Source organism: Plectropomus leopardus, chromosome 7 (genome assembly GCF_008729295.1).
Source record: "Plectropomus leopardus isolate mb chromosome 7, YSFRI_Pleo_2.0, whole genome shotgun sequence".
Classification (NCBI taxonomy): domain Eukaryota; kingdom Metazoa; phylum Chordata; class Actinopteri; order Perciformes; family Serranidae; genus Plectropomus; species Plectropomus leopardus.
Window position 1 is genome coordinate 30,325,681 of NC_056469.1, and position 21,482 is coordinate 30,347,162.

The following is a 21,482-nucleotide window of genomic DNA, read 5'->3' on the forward strand; positions in this document are numbered from 1 at the left end:
TTTTTGAATGGCCACTCACTGTGTGAGCTACTCAGACCCCAAAGTTTAAACCCAACTTCACAGCAGAATAAAACATGTTTATAGCCTGATACATACAATTGTTTTAGTCTCTGTAGCATCTGCACTCATGACAACTACAAAAAAGTGAATTTTCATATAACTCACCTATTTACATTTCATTAAGGCTTATAATTAAGAGCGAGCCACTCTGACTGACAGGCTGTCCGCTGATAGTGTCTTCGGCTTCTCAGTGGTATCCAGCCCTCACTCTTCACAACGCCAGCCTCTCGCCCAATTATGGTCAATTCTGGCTCCAAAATACCAAGATAGGATGGAGTCCACAAATCAATGAGAGATATCACATTAGTTACAACCATTATTACAACCATTATTTTTACAATCTCTGGACTCACCACAGAAACTAGGGTGACAGATGTTCAGCGATAGCCGTCAGTTTGCCTGATGTGTCAGAGCCCTACAGGACCTCTCTTAGACCTTCAAGTGAAGGGGTATTAAAACCTCACACGAAGCCGTAGCAATGTTAACTCAGGTGTAAAATGCTGACTGAACAATATGTTAACACTGCAAGACATCATTCTGAAATCACCACCGTTTGACACTCTACACCATCTATAACTTATTTATACCACAGATCTACCATTCTCTTATTCTCTTTTGAAATGGCAGATATGCAAAGTCCAGCGTTTGCCACTTGCAGTATTCTTTGAGTGCAAACATATTATAGCTTATCCCGTGAGAGAAAGCAACCTAGCGTACAGTAGTCCTGTCATATGTTCATTTTCCACTACATTGCATGTGTTACATAAAGCCAGGCTGCAGGACCTGGGGGTCATGACGTGGTGGCAAACCACTTGGATTGTAGCATCTGCAAGGCAGGGAACCTTTCACCCATAAATAATGTCAGCGTGTGCCAGAGCTGAGAGCAGTTAGAAAATGTTAGTAATGTGGTTTTGCACAAAACTGTGTGTGCTGGGAGAGGACCGCTTCTGGTCTTAAATACAGCTTCAAACATTTTAACAACACGACCAGTGGGTTAACCATCCTCCTCTGGATTACAAAAAATATTACATTGCCAAAAATGGCCTCTTTCATGCCGTGCTCTTTAGATGGGAGCATTTATTTCCTTCTGTTCTTAAATGGCACTAGTAAATATTGAATGCTCTTGAGTGGGGTTTGGAATTTCCAAATTTAAATGTGAGAGTGAAGTGAGAACCCAAAATTAAAAGTGTGGTTTTGGCTCTCCGCAAGCTCTTCTCATCACCATCCATTCCTACCTGTTTGACAGTGTCGTTAATCACAAATAACAGCTGTACACCCTGTTACTCTATTACATTCAATCTCATCCAGAAAAACTCACGTCTCTGGAATGCCGAACTTGATCAAACATAAAAACAATGAATATTAAAATTAACATTACTTCCTTATAGAGAAAATTAGAATACTTTTGCAAAAACATTATCACGACCGCCTCTAATTCTGATAATTAAATATCATCAAATAATGGCACATCTCTTCAGTGCAGTAACATGCCTGAATATGGTCTGATACAGTAGAAAAATACTCAAATCGTGTGTGGGACTGTGTGAAAAGGAGGCTAAATTTACCATCAGCTGTTGAGTGAGCCTGCTAACCTTTATGAGGTCCTTTGAGTGGAGGTAAAACACTACTACACACATATTACACACAATGACATGAATACACACACAGAGGCTCAAACACATTTTCAAACACACACACACACGGGCGTGCAGACAAATATAGTGAACATAACCATTCTTGTGAAACTCACAGGTAGCAAACTGCATAAATCTACCACCGAAATCAAGGCACAACCTACACAAGCTATTTAAAAAAAAAATGTGATTGTAAAACGTTTCAAATGGTAATAGAGCACTTTGAAACGCTGAGGTCTTCTCACAACACGAACATAAGAAGAGTTTAATTCCCAAGTCAGATATCTAACAGCTATAATGTTATTCACAGAAAAAATGTATTCCAAATATTTTCTCTGATCTTACATAAGAGATCAAAAACTGAAAATCTCAATGCAAAGTATGAACTTGTGTCATAAAGCCACCATGCCACTTTTCAACAATTATACGAAATGGCAGAAGAAAAACAACTGAGTCATTGTAGAATACAGCTACAGATCAAACTTAAATATGGAGCTCTGCCTTTATAGAGGAGTTTACCTGAGAGATTTTTAACATGTAAATGAATGTCTGTCACATTTAAGCCCTTGCCAAATGAGTTCAAACAACGCTAATTAATATGGGAGGAATGCACCAGAAGACGATACGACAATATCATGGTACAATATTATCATGATACAGTATTATTGCAGTTTTAAATGTTTTGCAATATGTGGAGTATTGCAAAAAATATATATAATAAATTGTAACATATAGTGATTTATTACCATTTTTCAACTGCAAATTAAGGAAAATCTTTGTCAACATGTTTTTATATAATAAACCTTTTTTATGCAGTTCTTCTCACTTCAGACATTTTCTTTTAAGCAATATGCATAGACTGAAAAAAACAACTGATTTTATTACTCTAGTAAGCTACCAAAAGTTTAATTTGTATTTGCAATTCTAGTAATTCATATAACAAAAAAGAAATTACTCTTGGTGTCTGTGCATCCATAAAATATTGCCGTGCAATATTATGTTTTATTGATTTTTGCCTATACCCTATCAGTTTAGCCTTTATCATCACCAGGAGAGCTCTTTGTTCTTATATCAGAATGGTGAAAGGATTAAATTAAAAAAACAACAACAAATGATTGACACCCGGGGGAGAAGCTTAACTGCCGCCAGATGTCAAAAGCACACGTCAACATTGTTTGTGTAATAACTCTCACTGTCCAGAAGGGGCAGACAAATGCGCCCCAGCTTTAATGAGCTGTGTGAGTAAAAGGGAATCCAGCCTGATACTGAGGCACCTGGCATCCACAGAGCCATGACTGATCATGAGGAAGCAGCCACTTCTGCACATTTGCATTATTTTAAAGTGTCTTGCTTTGCTGGATAATATCTATTGTGCTCTATGACTGTAATTTGGATAGTCACAGATCACTGCTAGCTGCCTTGCATTACATACACACAAAATGGTTAAGATTCGCAACTAAGTACTGTTTTCATTACCGACTAGAAGGGTTGTGAGAGCTCAGACCACCAGAAACACCAAATTCCCTATACCGCACTGTTAACAAAAGTGGAAAATAATTTGTGTATCCACCCGTGAATGGGATGGGCTCCACAATTTGATGGGGTCTTCTTTACCCCTTGGCTAGCAGTTTCTCTGTAATCCTGCAGAAAATAAAACATGACCTCCTTGGTGGAGGTAATAAATCTGCTGACTCATTGCTAAAATAATCCATTCATTGAAACTCAAACTGTGTCCCAATCCTAAATTGATTTCTTCAAATTCCCTTTTTTTGGTCTGACTAACAATCAAAAGAGATTCAATTTATTATTGGAAAAAAACATACATTTAAAATTATTCACAGATTATCAAAATAGTTGACGCTAGTTAACAGTAGTTAATACTGAAATGTGTGAAAAGTCTGATGGAGGCAGAGGACATGAGCATGAAAGCGCAGAATACCAAAGATCCTCATAATGTTAACATCTAAAATATTCTTTATATATTCTCTTTAATTTCTTTATTTGATCTTTTAATTCAAAGAAAGATGCATCTGGTTAATCATTTATTCATTCAATTTCTCTGCCCACTTAATCCTTTTCTGGCACACCTGGGGCTACAGCCTATCCCAGCATGCACTGGGCGGATGGCAGGACACCGGGCAGGTCGCCAGTCCATCACAGGTTGAACTCAGATAGGCAGACATCCACTCACGCTCACATTCATACCTACAGGCAATTTAGAGTCTCCACTCTGCCTGACTTGCACATCTTTGCAATGTGGGAGGAAACCAGAGAAAACCCACACAAACGTGCAAACTCCACACAGGAAGAGCCAAGGATCAAACCTGGGTCTTCTCGCTGTGAGGCGATAGTGTAAACCACTAAAGTACCAAACCTGTGGTGGTTGCTTTCATGACCACATCAAGTGCAGTGGGATACTGTTTGGTCATGAGGAGTGGAGGTTTTTCAGTGACTAATTAACTATATGGACACGTTGGCTCAGGACTGAACCTGCTACTGTCCAAACTAATGCTGCGTCTCAAACCAGATACTTCCATTTGTACACTTACATGCAGTGCACTGCGTACACTGTGTTCTTGAGTGGTGTGCAGATTTTGACAGGGTTGTGTGGAGCACTTACTGAAAATGACGATCGCATGATTTGACAGCTTTTCTTCCTCTGCTCAGCAAACTGCAACTGCGCAGAGCATTATTCAGTTCAATTCTATTTTATTTATAAAGCCCAATATCACAAATCACAATTTGGCCTCAGAGAGCATACGACATCCCTCTGCCCCTAAACCTCACAGCGGATACCTAAAAACTCCCCAATGGTAGAAACCTCTGGAAGAGCATCTGAGGAAGCATCCCTCGCACTATATTGCCAACATTTGACAAACGATTGTCCCTCACTACAATAAATGTTTGCTGAGTCTTCACTGTAATCTGCAGTCTGGGGTTTTGATAAGACAATTCCATTTGAAGAAGTAACTAATTGATTAATTGACTAATTGTTTCAGCTATAGTGGTGAATACTGTGCTTCCTCCCTATTGTGTGCATATAAATGTCAGATTGCAGGCTATACAGATTTCTCTCAAAAAAATTAAGGTCCCTCTGGAACTATACAGGATGCTCTCGCACACACAACTGTGACATTTTCTGAAAATGGCAGTCCTTTTATGTTCAGGTTTGCACTTATTTTTGACAGTTTTGTCATGGAAATGCTGTCATTCTTACACCCTGTGTAATTATTATTGAGTAATAATAAAAAAAATTCATTGATATTTTGTCAGTCACACAAGAATTTTTACATGTTGCCATGGCATTGTGCCCAAAATTGCCTCTTCGCTGCTCAAAAAATGCTGTTATTTTAGAATAAGGCTTTTCACAGTATGTATATGATTATAAAACACCTAAAAGTTTTAAGACGACAGAGGTCAGGTAATGTGCTGCTAACACCAATGATGAAGAGAGCTGATAACGTTGATGCTGTTTCAGGATTATGACGCATTAAACCGCTGCTGTTTACTGGCAATGTGGCCATCTATAAAAAACAAATCTTGTTAATTTGAGGCAAAAAATTCACTGTATCACAAACACTCATATTGTTATGTGAAGGTCACATGTTCACACTTATCCCGGAGTTGAATGGAGGAGTTTTGGCTCAGCTGAGCTCGTACTGTACAAAATTTTCTGTGACCTGATATGACCGCTTCTCTCTGCTGAGCTGAGGCAGACTGCTGCATCTCAGCCTCAGACACTCAACCAAACATGCACTGTAAAAACACAGTAAATTAAATAAGAGAAAGCTTATATAAGCAAACATACACACACACACACACACACACACACACACACACACACACACACAAACACAAAGAGATAAAAATAGAAACATGTCTGAAGTGAATGGCTCTACAGGTGCCTGATTAAACACCCCAACAGCGCAGTATAGTCTTGTTCAGCGTGGCGTAGCGTGCCGAATACTAGACTGAGCAGAGAAGCTGTATTCCTCATTCAGAGACTGATAGCCTGCCTGACACTGATGTTTAATCCAGCTTCAGGCTTCGGTGCACAGAGATGGTTTTTTTTCCTATTAATTTCAGAGGCCATTATTTTACAGCCTGTGGTAGCGGCTCTTATTTCACTGGCCCTCGAGCTATTTTAGGGAGAATTTTTAAAGGTACTCCAAATTTATTTTTTGAGTTTGTATGTCAAAAGAAACGGCAAAATCCCTCAAAGTGTACAGTATCTACTTTTAATTATGTATAACATTATTTAACATCGGCTTCTACAGCTATAGCACCAAATGCGTAAAAAATTATATGGGTTTCATATTATATTTTATTAGGAAAGATATCTTGATACAATATGTATGATTTGGCAAAAAGTACACTTTTTAAAGCCCTCTATATTTGAAATCTTTCACTTTTTTATGTAAGCAATCATTCACATTTTTTTGTTTTTTCTTCTTTTTCTGATAAATGCGTGTTCATTTGTATTACTCTCTGTTGCTTCTCTAAATTCGGAGGTATTTGCCGGTCCGTAAACGCAGCACAGGCGGAGTGCTCCGTGACTTCTTTTTTTGTCCTCAGCAGCAGTTTGTGGCTCAGAACAAATTAATTAACAAGTGGGAAACCCTTCAATTACAATTTTTTAAAAGGACTGGACACATTTAGGGATGACCCGATCAAGATTTTTTGCTCCCGGACCCGATCAAAGTCATTTCATTTTGAGCATCTGCCAACACTGAGTCCTGATCCGATGTTTGTATTTACCTGGATAATACAGCTGCACAATGCACACTTTAAAGTACTCAAAAGTTATTAAAATCAATCCAGTGTGTATGCCTGACAGTTTATTAGCTCTGCAAGGCAATACAAGGAAAAAATGTATGTATGTATGTTTTCAAAAATAACAAACAAAAAATATTTTTATACAGCTTCTATTCCAGCTCCACTTAGTATAGTATTTTTTTTATGAAATAACTAAGTAGACAAACTAAAATTAAAAATTAAGAACTAAAAACTTTAGAAACTGCTCCAAAATTGACTTAATTTGCATTGTAATAAAAGTACAGAACCGTATAAATGAGTAATATAAACACAGTTTCACTTCAAAGTAGCGTTGCAGCTTAATTTATATATTCCCAGTCACAAGCTCAGTACAACAGTAAAACTACCACTAAATTCTATTCCACGTTCTACTAATTGGAGTAGCATATGTACAATAAAATCTGAATATCTGCCACAAACCGTGCTCTCCATTTACAGTGGATGTTAATAAAGGATCTGGCCGGGCACCTGCTTAAAATAACTGATCCTGATCAATTAAAAATGCGTTGATCAGGCCCGATACCAATCAATCCAATCAACTGGGACATCTCTAGATGTAATTTTTTACAGTTCAATAATCTGAATAGGCATTTGCAAGTATGTAAACCCCAACACACCTTTGAATGACGGACTTAATAAAATCCCCTCGTGCCAAGAATTCATATTTAAAAAATTGTGCATCCATTGGTCACCCCATGACTCATACTACTGACATACTGTAACTTCTCACACTGCCTAGGGTATTTGGCTAAAGCCTCACAATCTGAATCACGGGCATCCATGGGATTGGATGACATCATGCCTGCAAACCTTATGAGCCAACCATATCCAGAGGGAGATCATTATCCCGGATTGGCAGCCCACTGATTGGCGCAGGAGAGAGGAGGCAGCTCATCCTGACCTTTTTGCTGTGAGTGAATCCTGACAAGATCAATCAAAAGCCAAGGCATTTTCTCTCTCTCTCTCTCTCTCTCCCTCTCTCTCTCTCCCTCTCCCTCTCCCCCCCTGCGAAAACCCATCCATTGAGTCATTCCACTCAGGCTTTGCAGCAGAATTGAATTACCCACCCACCCAAAGTGTAGCTGAGTCTAGAAAGCCACTCCTCCCAGCGACTCAGTTCCAGCAGCCCCCATGTAGATTCCCCCAGTAACACTAAAGCACTAAATGCTCTTTGAGGATAGGGATCCGGGCATTCTTTACCAAAGCTAGTTAAGTGTTGGGCAACAGATAGAAAAAAAAAAAAAGAAAAGAGGATCTGCTGATGACTGAAGTCAATCTATTGATACTTTGGGTGTGGGTTTGGGACAGTGGAGAGGAAATCCGAATGCACAAAGTAATGTTTCTTCTTATCTATTTTCAACAGACTGTGGAGCAAGTGTCTGATGTAACTGTGGTAAACTATTTACTGTTTTGTTTCCTAAAACGCAACAAGTACCCTCCTTTGCTGTGAAATTGAAAAATACCAAAATGCATAGAATAACAAAAAATAAAACTTGTGCATTAGAAGGAGTGTTTCAATTAGTTCCAGCAGAAATAGACAGTAAAAATGGTGTTTTGATACCTACATTGACTCTATATCACCTTTTCTTACAGTTGTACCATCAAATCAGTTGTTGACACAAGGCATTTAATTGTGAAGCATTTGCAGGACCATATTATTGACAATGCAGGAGATTGCACGACTTCAAAATGAGTGGAATATGTGCTTATAAATGTGGAAATACAGAACTCATAGCAGCAGGCAGCCCTGCAGAAGTGTCACAGCAACAGCGTTGCCAGTGTGAACACCGTGAGCATGCAACGCCCTGCAGTTCAGCATGGTTGCCATCGCATGCATCTCTGGCATTTCACGTGCCCTCGTCATAATGTGTCTGACTTGCACGCCAATCTACTTGTGCTAACCTTAGTGGCGTACAGCCTTAAGAGAACTTTTGTTCCAAGTTACGTGCATCAGTCCACAAACCATGTATTCCATGTGCAGCTGCATGCACTAAGCCATGGCCCCCAGAGTTTGACTCCCATACTTTGATAATTCAGTATGAATACTAACTAAGACTAAAAAAGAAGATAAAGGTACAGATTGACAAACAGCTTGCACAGCTTCTGCTAAATCTGCACAAATAAGACCAAAAAGAAACCATGTTATTCTAAAAGCACCCCGCAACGGGTAAAATGCACTTAATAGTGCAGCCTTATTTATAAGAACGGCAAAGTGTGCTAAAGTTAGTCTAACCTCACTATTTAACCTCACAATTCATACAAAGTCCAAGGCCTAAGTCAGTTATTAGGGTTTAACAAAGTCACTAAACAGCAACACTGACAGCTGAATCAGCACCATGGACAGCTCTACACATCAAACAAGCAATACTTCAACAGCGTGCAGCTCAGGGGACATTTTATTCATCTCTCTCACATATCTGTCACTTGATATGGGAAAACATAAACTGAAAAAGACCACATATTTTTTAGGCCTGTACTTGACTAAGAATTATGTCAGTCGAATCTGATTTGGCCGTTCAATACAAATATTCTGTGATTATGTTTTTTTTTTCAAACAAAGTTTTAAAGTTTGAACAGAGCTTAGCGGGATGTTCAGTGTGACAGCAGCATTCTTGTGATATAGTAAACAAGCTAACGACACTTACAACAGATCGGAAATGCGCAACATTTTTTGTCGACACTAGAAATCAAACAAAAGCCAAAGACTGTGTTATATTAAGTTGCTGTGAGCTGACAAATTCAACAGTTGTAAGACGAAGAGAGACGATTTTGTTATCTCAGTGCACAGGTCTCCCCTTCTGTGTCACTGCAGAGAGTAGCGAGACAGTCAAGAGCATTCACTCGACAGCAAAGTCTGGTGACCAAAACATCCCACAGCACACTGACTAGCACAAAAAAAATAGCTCGACTTGAAGCTATCTCAGTCGACTGAGCAGTGTCCAACTGGTAATTCATATCTCCGACTTTCAGGGGACAGCCCACATAAAAACATAAAGGTAATTCAGGATGAAGATAATTTAGGAAAACAACTCATAAAAAAATGATCGATTAATATGATTGTGGCCAACTTATTACACAGGCTCCTTGCCTCAGTGCCTGTATCTTGTGGTCTAAGTATTTTCTTTTTCTCTCTGCCACTTTTCTGCCTGCTGTGTTTTTGGTGCAAAGGCAACATTCATACACACACAGATGCGCAAAAACACAAACTCCACCCAGCTGCAGAACTTTATGGACATGTTTGTGCTGCAATATCATTAGTATCTTTTGTAGTTGCATGGTGCTATTGGCAGCTGCAATCCACTCTTTGTGAATTTGCCCCAGACAGGGGGCTTAACCACTGACTTTTATAAGACCTATTCAATTATTATTATTATTAGATTTTTCAAATTAGGCCCAGCTCTAGTGGGAATGTACAACAATTCTTTTCATGAAGGCCAACTGTGAGTGACTTTGTCAATGCCGTCCATATCGTTGCTTCTCAAAAGAGGTAATGACTCTACCTTTGCTACTCTACTTGAAGTAGCTACAAGTTTCGCTTTTAAATGTATATTTTAAGATACTAGCCAAAACTCTGTCTTTCCGCCTTCTACGTGCCCATCCCCAATAACTGTGGACCAGAGAGAGGGCGACGACACATCTGGACTGAGAATTTATCTATTCTTTGCCAAAAAATTTACCATGCAGAGCCTTTCATGGACACGTCTGTGCGAGTTTATAAAAGCAGCCCTCTTAACACTATATGCAGATGACTTGCTAGACTATTGTGGCCTGGAAAACAAAGGGCCCAAAGGTGATAAAGAATCCAGATCTCACCTGGGGCATCAATACTTCCACTTGTTAGATTATCAATGGCTCCATGGTCAGAGTCCCTGCTGTAATACAAACATATTTTATGCTCCCGAGGTCAGCTATTGATTGACCTCCGGGGTATCAAAGACCTTGAAGTGTCTGCCAGATAATATGCGTTTAAACAAGCTTAATAAGCGACTGCTATGCACCACCCTGCGTGCTTATTCATCGGATCCTTGAACACGCTTATGAATATGTAAAATACTGTGTGAGCGCATTCAACTGAAGGCCGGTTGTACGTTGACTGACTTCCTATCTGATAGCCAGAATAATAGAATGTGGGATATTTCCTCAACGTCTTGACATCATCGCATGTCTTGGTCCGCAAAGCTTTGGGGATACTTGAAAAAGCTGACTGCACAGTCTTGTTTGACATTTAGAAGTGCTGACTTCCCACATCTAGAGAGGATTCGGCCAGCAAATTTAAATCGTCCCTGAACTTGGACAGGGGGTTCTTTGATTTGCGAAACATCAGATCACTAAAGATCTGTCAACACCAGCCGAGAAGCTCTCCGGCTGGAGATTTCAGCCCTACATGTGTGATTAAAAGCAAATCACTTCTCCCGAATGCTCATCGCTGGTCCTCTCTGCCGCTAATTCGAAACAACACTTGAAAAAAAGCTGCCGCAAACGCATCTCCAGTACACTCAGCGCCCCACTGGAGAATGAATGGGCTCTCGCTTTTGACAGATCATCTAGTGCACAGGGCTAGATGAATCTCGCGCATGCAGTACAGTAATAGCCTAACAGATGATGGTTCTTGGCACAGCCTGAGGAGTGGAGGGGTGTAAGACAGTCCCTTATGTCACATGGGAGAAAGAGAGGCAAAGAGAAGGAGGGAGTGCTGCAGTGCATTGGTGGTGTGCTGTCTCTTTAACTATGGCCATGCTTGACAGGAGCTGCTGTATCAAACTACTGTAAAATCGACAAGGCCAGGGATAGCTCAGTGCCTGGCTGCTTGCTTCCATAGTGTCCATCTGCACTCATGGATACAGCCATTGTACAGACGGGAAAAGAGGGAGCGCACGAGACAGTGAGGGGGTAGAAGAGCGTGTGTGTGTGTGTGTGTACTGTATGTGTGCGTGTGGGTGGTTCAGCGTGAGGGGGGTCGACCACAGCAGAGGAGAGAAAAAGAGAGAACAGAAAAGAAGGAGAAGGAGATAGACTGAAAGGAGGTGTGAGTTTAAGAGAGCGAATGAGGGAGGAAAAAGATTTAGCCAAGATAGGAAGGCCCATCTCTGCTGCTGCTGCCTGCCTCCCACTAACTGCCTGTTCATGTGAGCCGGTACTTGGCATGACTGCAAATGGCTTGCCTGGTACATTAGCTTAACACGCTCGTCAATGTGGGCTCAAATACATCTGCAAGATCGCTGAGGTTTTTTTTTTTTCTTTCAACCCCTCTCTGCCCGTCATGTGGATCTATATCTCATCGCAAATCAATGTCACACTAATATCAGTCAGCTTACCACATATTTTATCTGTAGATGTTGAGTCACTGTGCGGCAATAAATATCACACAGTGTTACATAATCTCTTTGAGTAACCATGGAGCTTCTAATGTATAGGTGGACAGGGAAGATGAAGAGTATCTGTCTCGAGTGGATTTAGCTGGTCTGCCAAAATACAAACTAGGGCTGCCACTAATGAATATCTTCACTATTGATCATTTTTACAATTAAGTTTTTGGTCTGTAAAATATCAGAAAATTGTGAAAAATGCACAATATCCAAAAGAAAACATGGTGTCATATTAAAACGGTTATCTTGCCCAATCAACAGTCCAAATTCAATCAATTATGTAACAGAAAGTGAGAAAAACAGCAAATTCTCACAATTTAGCAAATATTGATACTGCAACTTTTGAGGAGACATATGCAGGTACTTTTGGATTTTACAAATTAAACAGTATACAGTGCGTAATGCTAGAGAATAAACAGGTGTCATTTCAACTGAGTTTACAATATTTAGATGTCTAGTGTGTAAGATTTAGGGAGATTTAGTGGCATCTAGCGGCGAGGATTGCAAATTACAACCAATTGAAATTTCTTCCATTTGGAATTCATTCAGTGTTCATTGTTGAGGAGGTTTTTACAGGAAGCCGATTTATCAACAACGGTCTCCTCCTCTCCAAGACAAACAGACCAGGTGATTAAAATAGCTAAGACCACTGAATAAAGCAGTTTCAAGTTACAAATCACTGTTTCTCCTATGCTGTTTGGCACAATACAGATAGCCTGCTTGCTCAGCACCTTCTATGTGTGCTCACCTTTTTTCTCTGATAACGTAAAGCAAAATTATGCAGTTTTTCCACCTTAGAAATAGCATTTTCTAAGTCAATCTATTAGAACACACAGGGAGAATGGCGTCTCTCCCACTCCCACAGAGCACCCTGGTCGCCTGCTTTCAGCATTATGTAACTTGGCCGGTGAGCCACAGTCTCTGGTGCACGGCTTTACGGCACTGCGGCCCAAACCAGCCTTTCGCTAAAAAGAAGCCAGTCATCTCCCACGTATCTGTTTGCATTTTTGTAAATGATCTCATGTACAATAAATAAAGTTTTAAAAAAAAAAGCCAGTTAGGTTATCTTGGTACTGTTTGATGCAATGGCCGACACTAACAGACAGATGGTGACAGAGGAATCTAGGAAAGAAGAAAGAAACTGACTGAGCAAGAATCCAGCCTACAGTAAATATTTTGCAGGTTTTTACACATTGGCAAGAGCATGGCGAAACAGCAGGCTGCAAGTACAACGCCGAGCAGGCTATGTTGCTGTTAGACAGGTGACTAATATGCTCGCTTGCAAGCTTTGCCTTTTTTGTTGCATGTGTTAGTAACATAATGTTAGTCCCGACACTTTAGCTATGCATGCTACTTTTCATAGTTAAGCGCAGCGGTTGTGCAGACTTTGACTGTTGCACAGCAAAAAAAGTCCAGAAGATTATAGTCGACATGGTTCTTTGGCCTCTAACAACGTCTCTGCAGGCTCTATGACAGGAAGGTCTAACAGCACTATGTGTGTTTGACAACAGTGGTGTTGCACTCAGAGACCGCTGGTGGGTGCAAAAGTGTATAGAACCGAATTGCTTCATACTGTTGCTTTAATGTGCACCCACTTTATATATGATAACTTAAGATCCAGATATTTATGAGGCTTTTGCTGGGAGCCGAATTACCCTAAGAAGTATCTTCCTCTCCAGAACAAATGGACTTTACACTGGTAAAAATCACTGAATATAGCAGTTTTGTGTTAAAAAAAAAATCATTTTTTTCCCAATACTGATTGACACAAAGGAGCTTCTAACTAGGGTGGCCATGGGGGAAACACAAAAATGCAAATGGCTCTTTAGATTCAGAATATACAAATAGAGTCTGCTCACTAGATAACGCTCCCATGAACACTGATTACCTCCACATATGTGGAGACAGGACATGTCTGAAAAAGGGCGTGGGCCCAAAACGTCTCACATGTGGAGGACAAAAGGTTCATGGGAGTATTATCTACTGCGCGGACACGATTTGTATATTTTTACATTTATATTTGTCCTGTCAATCGCAGAGTATTTAACTACTTTTGGATGTGCACGCTGCTAGGCTTTTTTCCTTTAGATTCAGTGGCTACAGTTACATGCACACCAATATTCCCCAATTATTCGAATATTACACTATTTTGAATTTGACATATATCCACAGTATACATATAAAATAGACCGTTTGCGGAATTTAGCATTTTCCTATCAAGACATGTGGGAAACGCCGGTATTATCTGGCTCTTAGGAGCATAATTTGGGCATGTATACAGCCAAATAAGTATATGCGTCTCAACTGGTGTTTTTACTGCCGTTTGCATCACACCGCATCTTGACAGTTTATGGTTGGCTCTGTGCGTTGTCATGGATACGTGTTACACAAACCAACAGTTAGCAAGGCTGGGGTATAGATGCATGCACGAAGGAAAATCCCACACCTCTGGTCGGAAAGAGAATCACACCTGCTTATAAACTATATGAAACACTGGGATATCAACAGGTTTTTGGATATGTGCAAATATCGCAAACCCCAATCACGATGACAGAAGGAAAGAAGGATTCCAACAAGTCCAATACCAAAAGGAAACTGTGAAAAAAAAATCCTGTTTTGACACAAAGAAGCAAAATGACAAGCTGCTCCAGCTGTTCTTCTTTTCAATATTTCCACGTGTTAAATGACATGTTAGGGCATGTTAATCAGAGTATGCATGGAGTGTTAGTCGAATATTCATTTTCATTAGACATATAAACAGTTTAGTAGTAATATTTTCTTTCTTTCTTTCTTTCTTTCTTTCTTTCTCTTTCTTTCTATTATCTTTTGCATGTAAATGTGAACAGGGCAATTGGCTATGTAGATTAAAAAACGGCTCATTCTAAGGTAACAAAAACACAATGATTTGCATTTTCAGGTGAATATATACTAATGAAAACATATTCATTATATCATATTTCTGCCCATATATCCCCTTAAATCATACACACTGGACCTTTAATATTACTGATGCAGTTACTAAGTTGAAAACATAAAACTAACAACAGATTGGTGCATCTCCATATTGACATGCCTTACAATCCAGCTTACAGCTAAACCCTCAGCAGTTGTACCAAATTGGATAAGACTAAAAACTGCTTAGCTCCGAAAACAATGTCTAAAATGAAACGCCACTGTGCGATCACAGAGAAAAGAGTACTCAGTGCCATCGCTGGCAGGTTTTGAAGGTGCAGCACTGTGCTCACAATTTCCTGGCAATGACTCCCAGAGTGGGCTTGTACATACACACACACACACACACACACACACACACACACACACACACACACACACACACAGGCAGAGCATCTCACCAACATTATGCAACCAACTTCTATAGCTGCACTTGCACAAGAGGGCATTTTGGCCATTATCTGCTTTGCTCGGAGGGAATAAAACAGCAGAGTGAAAAGGAGCGGAGCGGGCTGCCACAGTTAAATTTGGTCTCTCTTTTCATGTGCAGCTCAGATGATGACTCCAGGGTCACCGTGAAGTCCAGGAGCTGAGAGTTGGACTTTTTCAGGTCGAGATTCATCTCCATTTTGGAGGCTCCCGTATTGTTCTACAAGGGGTTACAGGTCTGTGAGTGTGAGCTCGGATCCACACACGAACAAGCACTCTCTCTCTCACCCCAACAGTCACATGCAGCACACCTCCACTCTCTCCTGAACCCACACACTGACTACACGCCGCTCATTTTCTCCCTCTGTCTCTGTCACACACACACTCACATCTACTCACACACGCACATCCAGATCCTCCTCTACAGTTTTTGGCAACTAAATCTCTTTGATAACAGGTACTCACACAAACCACGACACCCCCAATCCTTCACGGTTCCTCCAAACTTTGCGCTGGGCGTTTCATCTCATTCCGGTCTGGTCATCATGTTTGAGGACCTCGCTCTTTTTTTTTTTTTTTTTTAAATTAGCCCCTCTAATGTCACACACACACACACACACACACACACACTGCAAATTGAACGTTTCGACTGGATAGATTTGAGGCAGCTCACTGCAGCACGCCTGCTCACATATAGCATTAGTCACAGTTGCAGTGCAATGATACCGAAGGGAATCTGCCTTTACCGTACACTGAGGCGCCTTTCACCCACTCACACTCGAGTATGGGGGAATTAAAGACCAGCAGGAATGAAGTAGCCTTTCATTCTGGTCATCTAAATATTTTATTGGGCCAAAGTTTTTGCACACAGGGGGGCAGTCCATTCAAACTATGGACAAAATCACAAATATGTTCCATGAGATACTACAGACTACCAATAGAAATACATTCAAAAGAGATGATTAAGTATAAAAAGCACACTTCAAACTCCTGACACGTAAGAATATTATTAGCATTTTACACCAAATAATATAACAAAATCATTAAGTGTGATAAGGGCAGGATAAACTTCACAATACCACATCAGACAAGTATCATTCTGTCTCTATAAACTCCTTATGAGTACCATTTAACACTAGAGGATTATTTTTGGAGTATTTTAGGAATATTACAGCATTTTTTCCATCACGCTGTGGCTGCTCTCAAACAGAGGAATGCACTTGCAAGAGTAGACCGTGTGACACCAGTACACATGCATACCTTATTACAATACTATAATTGTCGCATGCACAGGTCCATACAGACACACGCTGCGCTGGATCTGTGTGTGTGTGTGTGTGTGTGTGTGTTTCTGTGCATGCATGTGTGTGTGTGGGCATCTATCTAGAAGGCACTCTAGGCTATTTCTATGCACCTGTCGGCTATGGTGCGTTTAGATATGCCTATTGCATATGATAGTGTCAGAGAGACAGAGGGAGAGGAGAGGGACAGAGAGAGAGAGAGAGAGAAGGAGAGAGGGAGAGAGAGAGAGAGGATGGTGAGGAACGGGGGAGGAGGAGGGCAGAAAAGAAAGATGCAGTGGATGACAAAAAATATATATATATAAAATATCTGTTGTGTCTTACCTTGAAAGGGAACATAGGACATGTTCCAACGGCATTGAACGTAGGCTTTGCGTCTCGGCGGTCTCTCGGTGCTCAGAAGTAACGGGGAACCAAATTAGAAATAAATCTGAAAAATAAAAATAAAAAACACGCAATGTAGTGCTATTCACAGTTGGAGCCGAAGGAGAGGCCAATATTCCGCTGTTATAAAAACTGGCATCATAATCCACGACCGCTTATAAAGCGCGCGGTTCCCGGTGCATAAAAAAATACAGGATGCAGAAATATGTGTATGTGTGTGTGCTTGTGTGTGTATGTATGTGTGTGTGTTTGTTTGCACGCTGCTGTTGAGGTGTGAGGGTGAAACACGAGTGAGTGTGTGTGTGTGTGTGTGTGTGTGTGAGAGAGAGAGAGAGTGTGTGTGTGTGTGTGAGTGAGTGAGAGAGAGAGAGAGAGAGAAAAGGGGGTGGAGGACTGAGCACGCGCACAAGCGGCGCATGTGTGCGTGTTTCCTTGTGTGTGGGCGCGCACGTTTCCCAATATCTATAACCTATCTTTAGCCTATGCATTTTACATTTTGTGCTCGGCTCTTGGAAGAAGAAAGGATATTATAATACCGTTGCAGTGAGCGCAAATTCACTGTACTGCTTCAGGCTACAGTATAGTGGCTTCAGCACAGTGTGCGTGTGTGTGTGCGTGTGTGCGTGTGTGTGTTTGCAATGCCCCAAAGGTAGCTTATGACTTTTACATACCGCACTTACTCTCGTGAAAATACACGTTAACTTATTCTGTAGGCTGCAAAGATTTTTTTTAATTACTTCATAATTGAGTAGAATTCGGGTTGGCTATCATGATTTTAAGTCTGTGGTAACAGCCTGGGATGTTTTAAAGCACACGTGATTAGGACCACAGGTTAGCTTTCATATATGTAGACTATTAACCCCTGACATCACTTATTTTGTGCCATGTTGAATTTCAAAAGCTATTTAACCATTGAAACCTAAGCAAACTGATTGGCAATGAGCAACTTGCCAAGAAATGTACCACAAATTGCAAGAAAATCGTAAAGATACAAGAAAATGACCTGAAAATTTGTGTAAAAAAGAGGAAAATTTAAAGATTATATTGAGTAATGTATAGAAAATTACATGTTTAATTATTTTACCATCGTCTCGTCTTCTTATTTAATTTCTTATATTATTTACTTTTATCGCATTTATTATTTATTTTCTAAAATTCTATTCATTTAGTGCTTCAACTGCCTTTCGAGACCTGTCTGCTTTATCACTTTTATTCCTTTTATTTGCTTTATATTTGTTGACCATTTCGTATATGCATTTTGTTCTTACCTTTTTGTTTGACTTTTATAGACCTTTCTCTGTTTGGCATGTTTGTTAATGTTAATGTTATTATCCCCTGAGTACCTGACGTTTCTTTATTATTGTTGTTATTATCATTATATTGGAAATTGTGTTATATAAAAAATATATCCATCATATATTATACATATATACAGACACACACATCGATAGATAGATAGATAGGTAGATAGATAGGTAGGTCATTTTCGTGTGTTCCTTTTTCTTCTTTTTTCTTTTTGTGCTAATTTTAATGTAATGTTATTGTTGCCTTTTCTAAGCTGCTGGTTGCTTGCCACCCATGTTTCTGAAAGAAGTAAAATCAATTTGCCCAGGTTTTAAAGGGTTAAATCTGTAACAGCTGATGTTTTGGGCTTTTAAAAGTTTGCCTTACAAACCCGTTGAAAACAAGCTAATTTCAAGCTTCTCTGGCAGCTACTGATAATGTCAGTAACTGAAAATAGATCATAAAAATAGAAGTTAGCTTGTACCTGACTACAACTACCGTAATTCACCTGTTTCTGAAGGGAAAAAATCACGCTGCGCTGGATTTATCATTCACGTGACTAAACAGGAACTGCATCAGGGTGAGAAGCTGTGGAGCCAAAATGGCGCCCTGAGTTTGAAGGTGCTGCCTTGAGGTGACGTTGGAAAAAAAAAAACAATTTCGAGTGAGGCTAGTTTGATAAATGAATGAGCCAACGATTAATAACGTTTGCTCGACACTAGGAGTACTAATGTTAACGTTCACACAGTGTTTAGGTTGGATGTGCAAAACTGCAAACATATTCAAGAAACTGACCGCGCTTTAACTCACTGTCACAAGCACTGAAGCGAAATTGTCTTCAGCTTCTTAACTTTTGGCTATTTTTTGCTAACTTTCGGCTTATTTCCAGGTACTTACATGCTCCAGACAGCCGTGCTGTCCTCCTTCTGGTCTTGCTCCAAAGACATGGCACTTGTGTTTGGGTTTATTTCCAACTTCCAAAACAGACTGAGTCCAAATTGTACTTTTTTGCGTCGTTTTTAACCAAAATCGCTCAAACAGGTGTAGGGTATCACCGCTGCTCTGCACCTCACAGCCACTCAGAGACAACTGAATGCAGCACAGAGCTTCACCTGCCTGGGTTGAAATGTTGAGGAGTGGACGCCACCATGTGGTCAAAAGCAGCAGCCGCAGGGGAAGCTGGGGTCTGCAGTCCAATTCACATTATTTTTGCTCCATTCTCAAAATAAAACTATAAAATGTACTTTTTTTTTAAAACCAGTCCACGTAGTCTACTTAGTTTCAATTAAATGTTTAATGTAACACACCTGTGAAGTTTTTAGCACCGACCAAAAGTTACTGATAACGATAAAAGTGACTCTTTATAACAAAAAGTGTCCAAGTATAACAAGTCAGCATGCAAAATGAGCAAGCAATGCAGCTAGATAAAATTCAGACATCATTACTTATCATTTATTCTCATGTCAAAATGTTATCTGTGAAATAATGATACTAATGATGATGATGATAATAATGGTAATAATTATAATTATAATAATTATAATGTATTCAATTTATTTTCAACACTTTTTAAAAAGTTACCATTTCAGTAAAATCTTATGTATATAATAAAAAATAATTAATCAATTAATAATAATAATTTATTAATTAATAATTTAATTTAAATTTATTTTTTCATATTGTTAAGCATATATTTTATATATAATGAAAATAATTAAGCATATATTTTATATATAATGAAAATAAATCATTATTATTATTATTATTATTATTATTATTATTATTATTAATATTTTGGTTCATAAATAGCCTTTGGAAAGTGCTATGATAACTGAAGCAAAAGCAGAAACAGGATACTCTGAAGACAATATAGAAACAGAGAGTCAAACAGTTGCTTAAAAGCTTAAGTGTGACAAAACAAAGGTTGAGTTTGGATAAAATTAAAACAAGAAGACAAAAAAATGCAAAATGCAAGACACAAAATGCCAAAAATACAAAAATTAACAAAAACAAATAAAATCAATTAAACAACAAAAAAGAAAAGGAATAAAAATTGTTTTAATGAAAAGATGACATCACATGGAAGTAAGTAGGTGTTTCTGCTTTGGGCCAGACCCAGTATAATAAAATCTTAAAATTAATTCTAAAACAAACAAGAACATGCCTTCACATAACAACCACAGGACCAAAGAAGAGGCTATCCTCAAAAGTTTTTACTTAGCCAGCCTTGGATGATGATTTTGACCCAGCAGCTGCAAAGTTGTCTACTTCTTTTCCCCCAAAAAAACACAAGAAGATATCATTTGTTATTGCTTCTGGTCCACGAAAATCAAACATGTCACAGCACTGTCACAGAAATGTGGTATCAATTGTTTTCATTCATCTTGGAAAAACTCCTTGTAACTGGCACAATCACAAAATAAACATCTGTCTTTCACGTTGGCAGCAGTTATAAATTTTCCACAAAAAAAAGTAGTTAATCTTTCTTACAGGACACGTTTGGCTCTGATGCAATTTATCTTCCCCATCAGACTAATTTAGAGGGATTCTCTCCAACATTGTTTGATTACCACCTACAGTAGACGTGATCAATGAGGAAAGAAACGCAGCCAGCCTCAGTTTGCTTTAAAGATAAAAGGCTCACCCACATTTCAGAGGTGGTGTTTATAGTTATGCACATTATTAGCCTGTGAAAATGGCATCTTTAGGTTGTGTTTTACGGCCTTTCATAGAGTGGACAGTTCTCCCTGGGGTTATTAATGACCGGGGAACTACCTACTCCTTAAAAACAGAATAAATGTATAATTAAGATGAAAGGTGTGAGGTGGCTTTATCACTATTTGGTACATTTTATAGGACTGTTTCTCTTAAAACGTCTAATATCATTAAGACAATCCATGAATAACCCTTATGAGGGAGGGATATAAACATGCATAAATAGTCTCCTTATAATTGAATCAATTAACCCTTTAGAACCTGGATCAACATCAGTTTTGTTGTGCTGCATTTAGATGGCTTTCACATTTAAACCTATAGAACCTGAGAAAATTGGTTTGATTTCTTCTAAAACATGAGCAACTTGGCAAGAAATGTGCAAAAATGTGAGGAAAAAAAAGAAGAAAACTTATCTAAAAATTAGTAATAAATAAATAAATAAACAAAAAATTAAAAAACCTTAACATTATCAAAAATAAAAAAATAAACTTGTAAATTAACTTTAAATAAGTGATAAAAATTAATATTATTTTCTGGAAATT

General features: G+C 39.1%; 1 protein-coding gene across 1 annotated transcript in view; it reads right to left on the reverse strand.

The window, feature by feature from the left end:
• The window catches only part of syngap1b (synaptic Ras GTPase activating protein 1b), a 181,496-nt gene extending 164,339 nt beyond the window's left edge, over positions 1 to 17,157 (reverse strand). Inside the window, exon 1 of the mRNA XM_042489498.1 lies at positions 16,882 to 17,157. Coding sequence (XP_042345432.1) covers positions 16,882 to 16,903 — 22 coding nt within the window. The 5' untranslated portion in view covers positions 16,904 to 17,157. The remainder of the gene's footprint in view (positions 1 to 16,881) is intronic.
• Between the last annotated feature and the right edge of the window lie 4,325 nt (positions 17,158 to 21,482).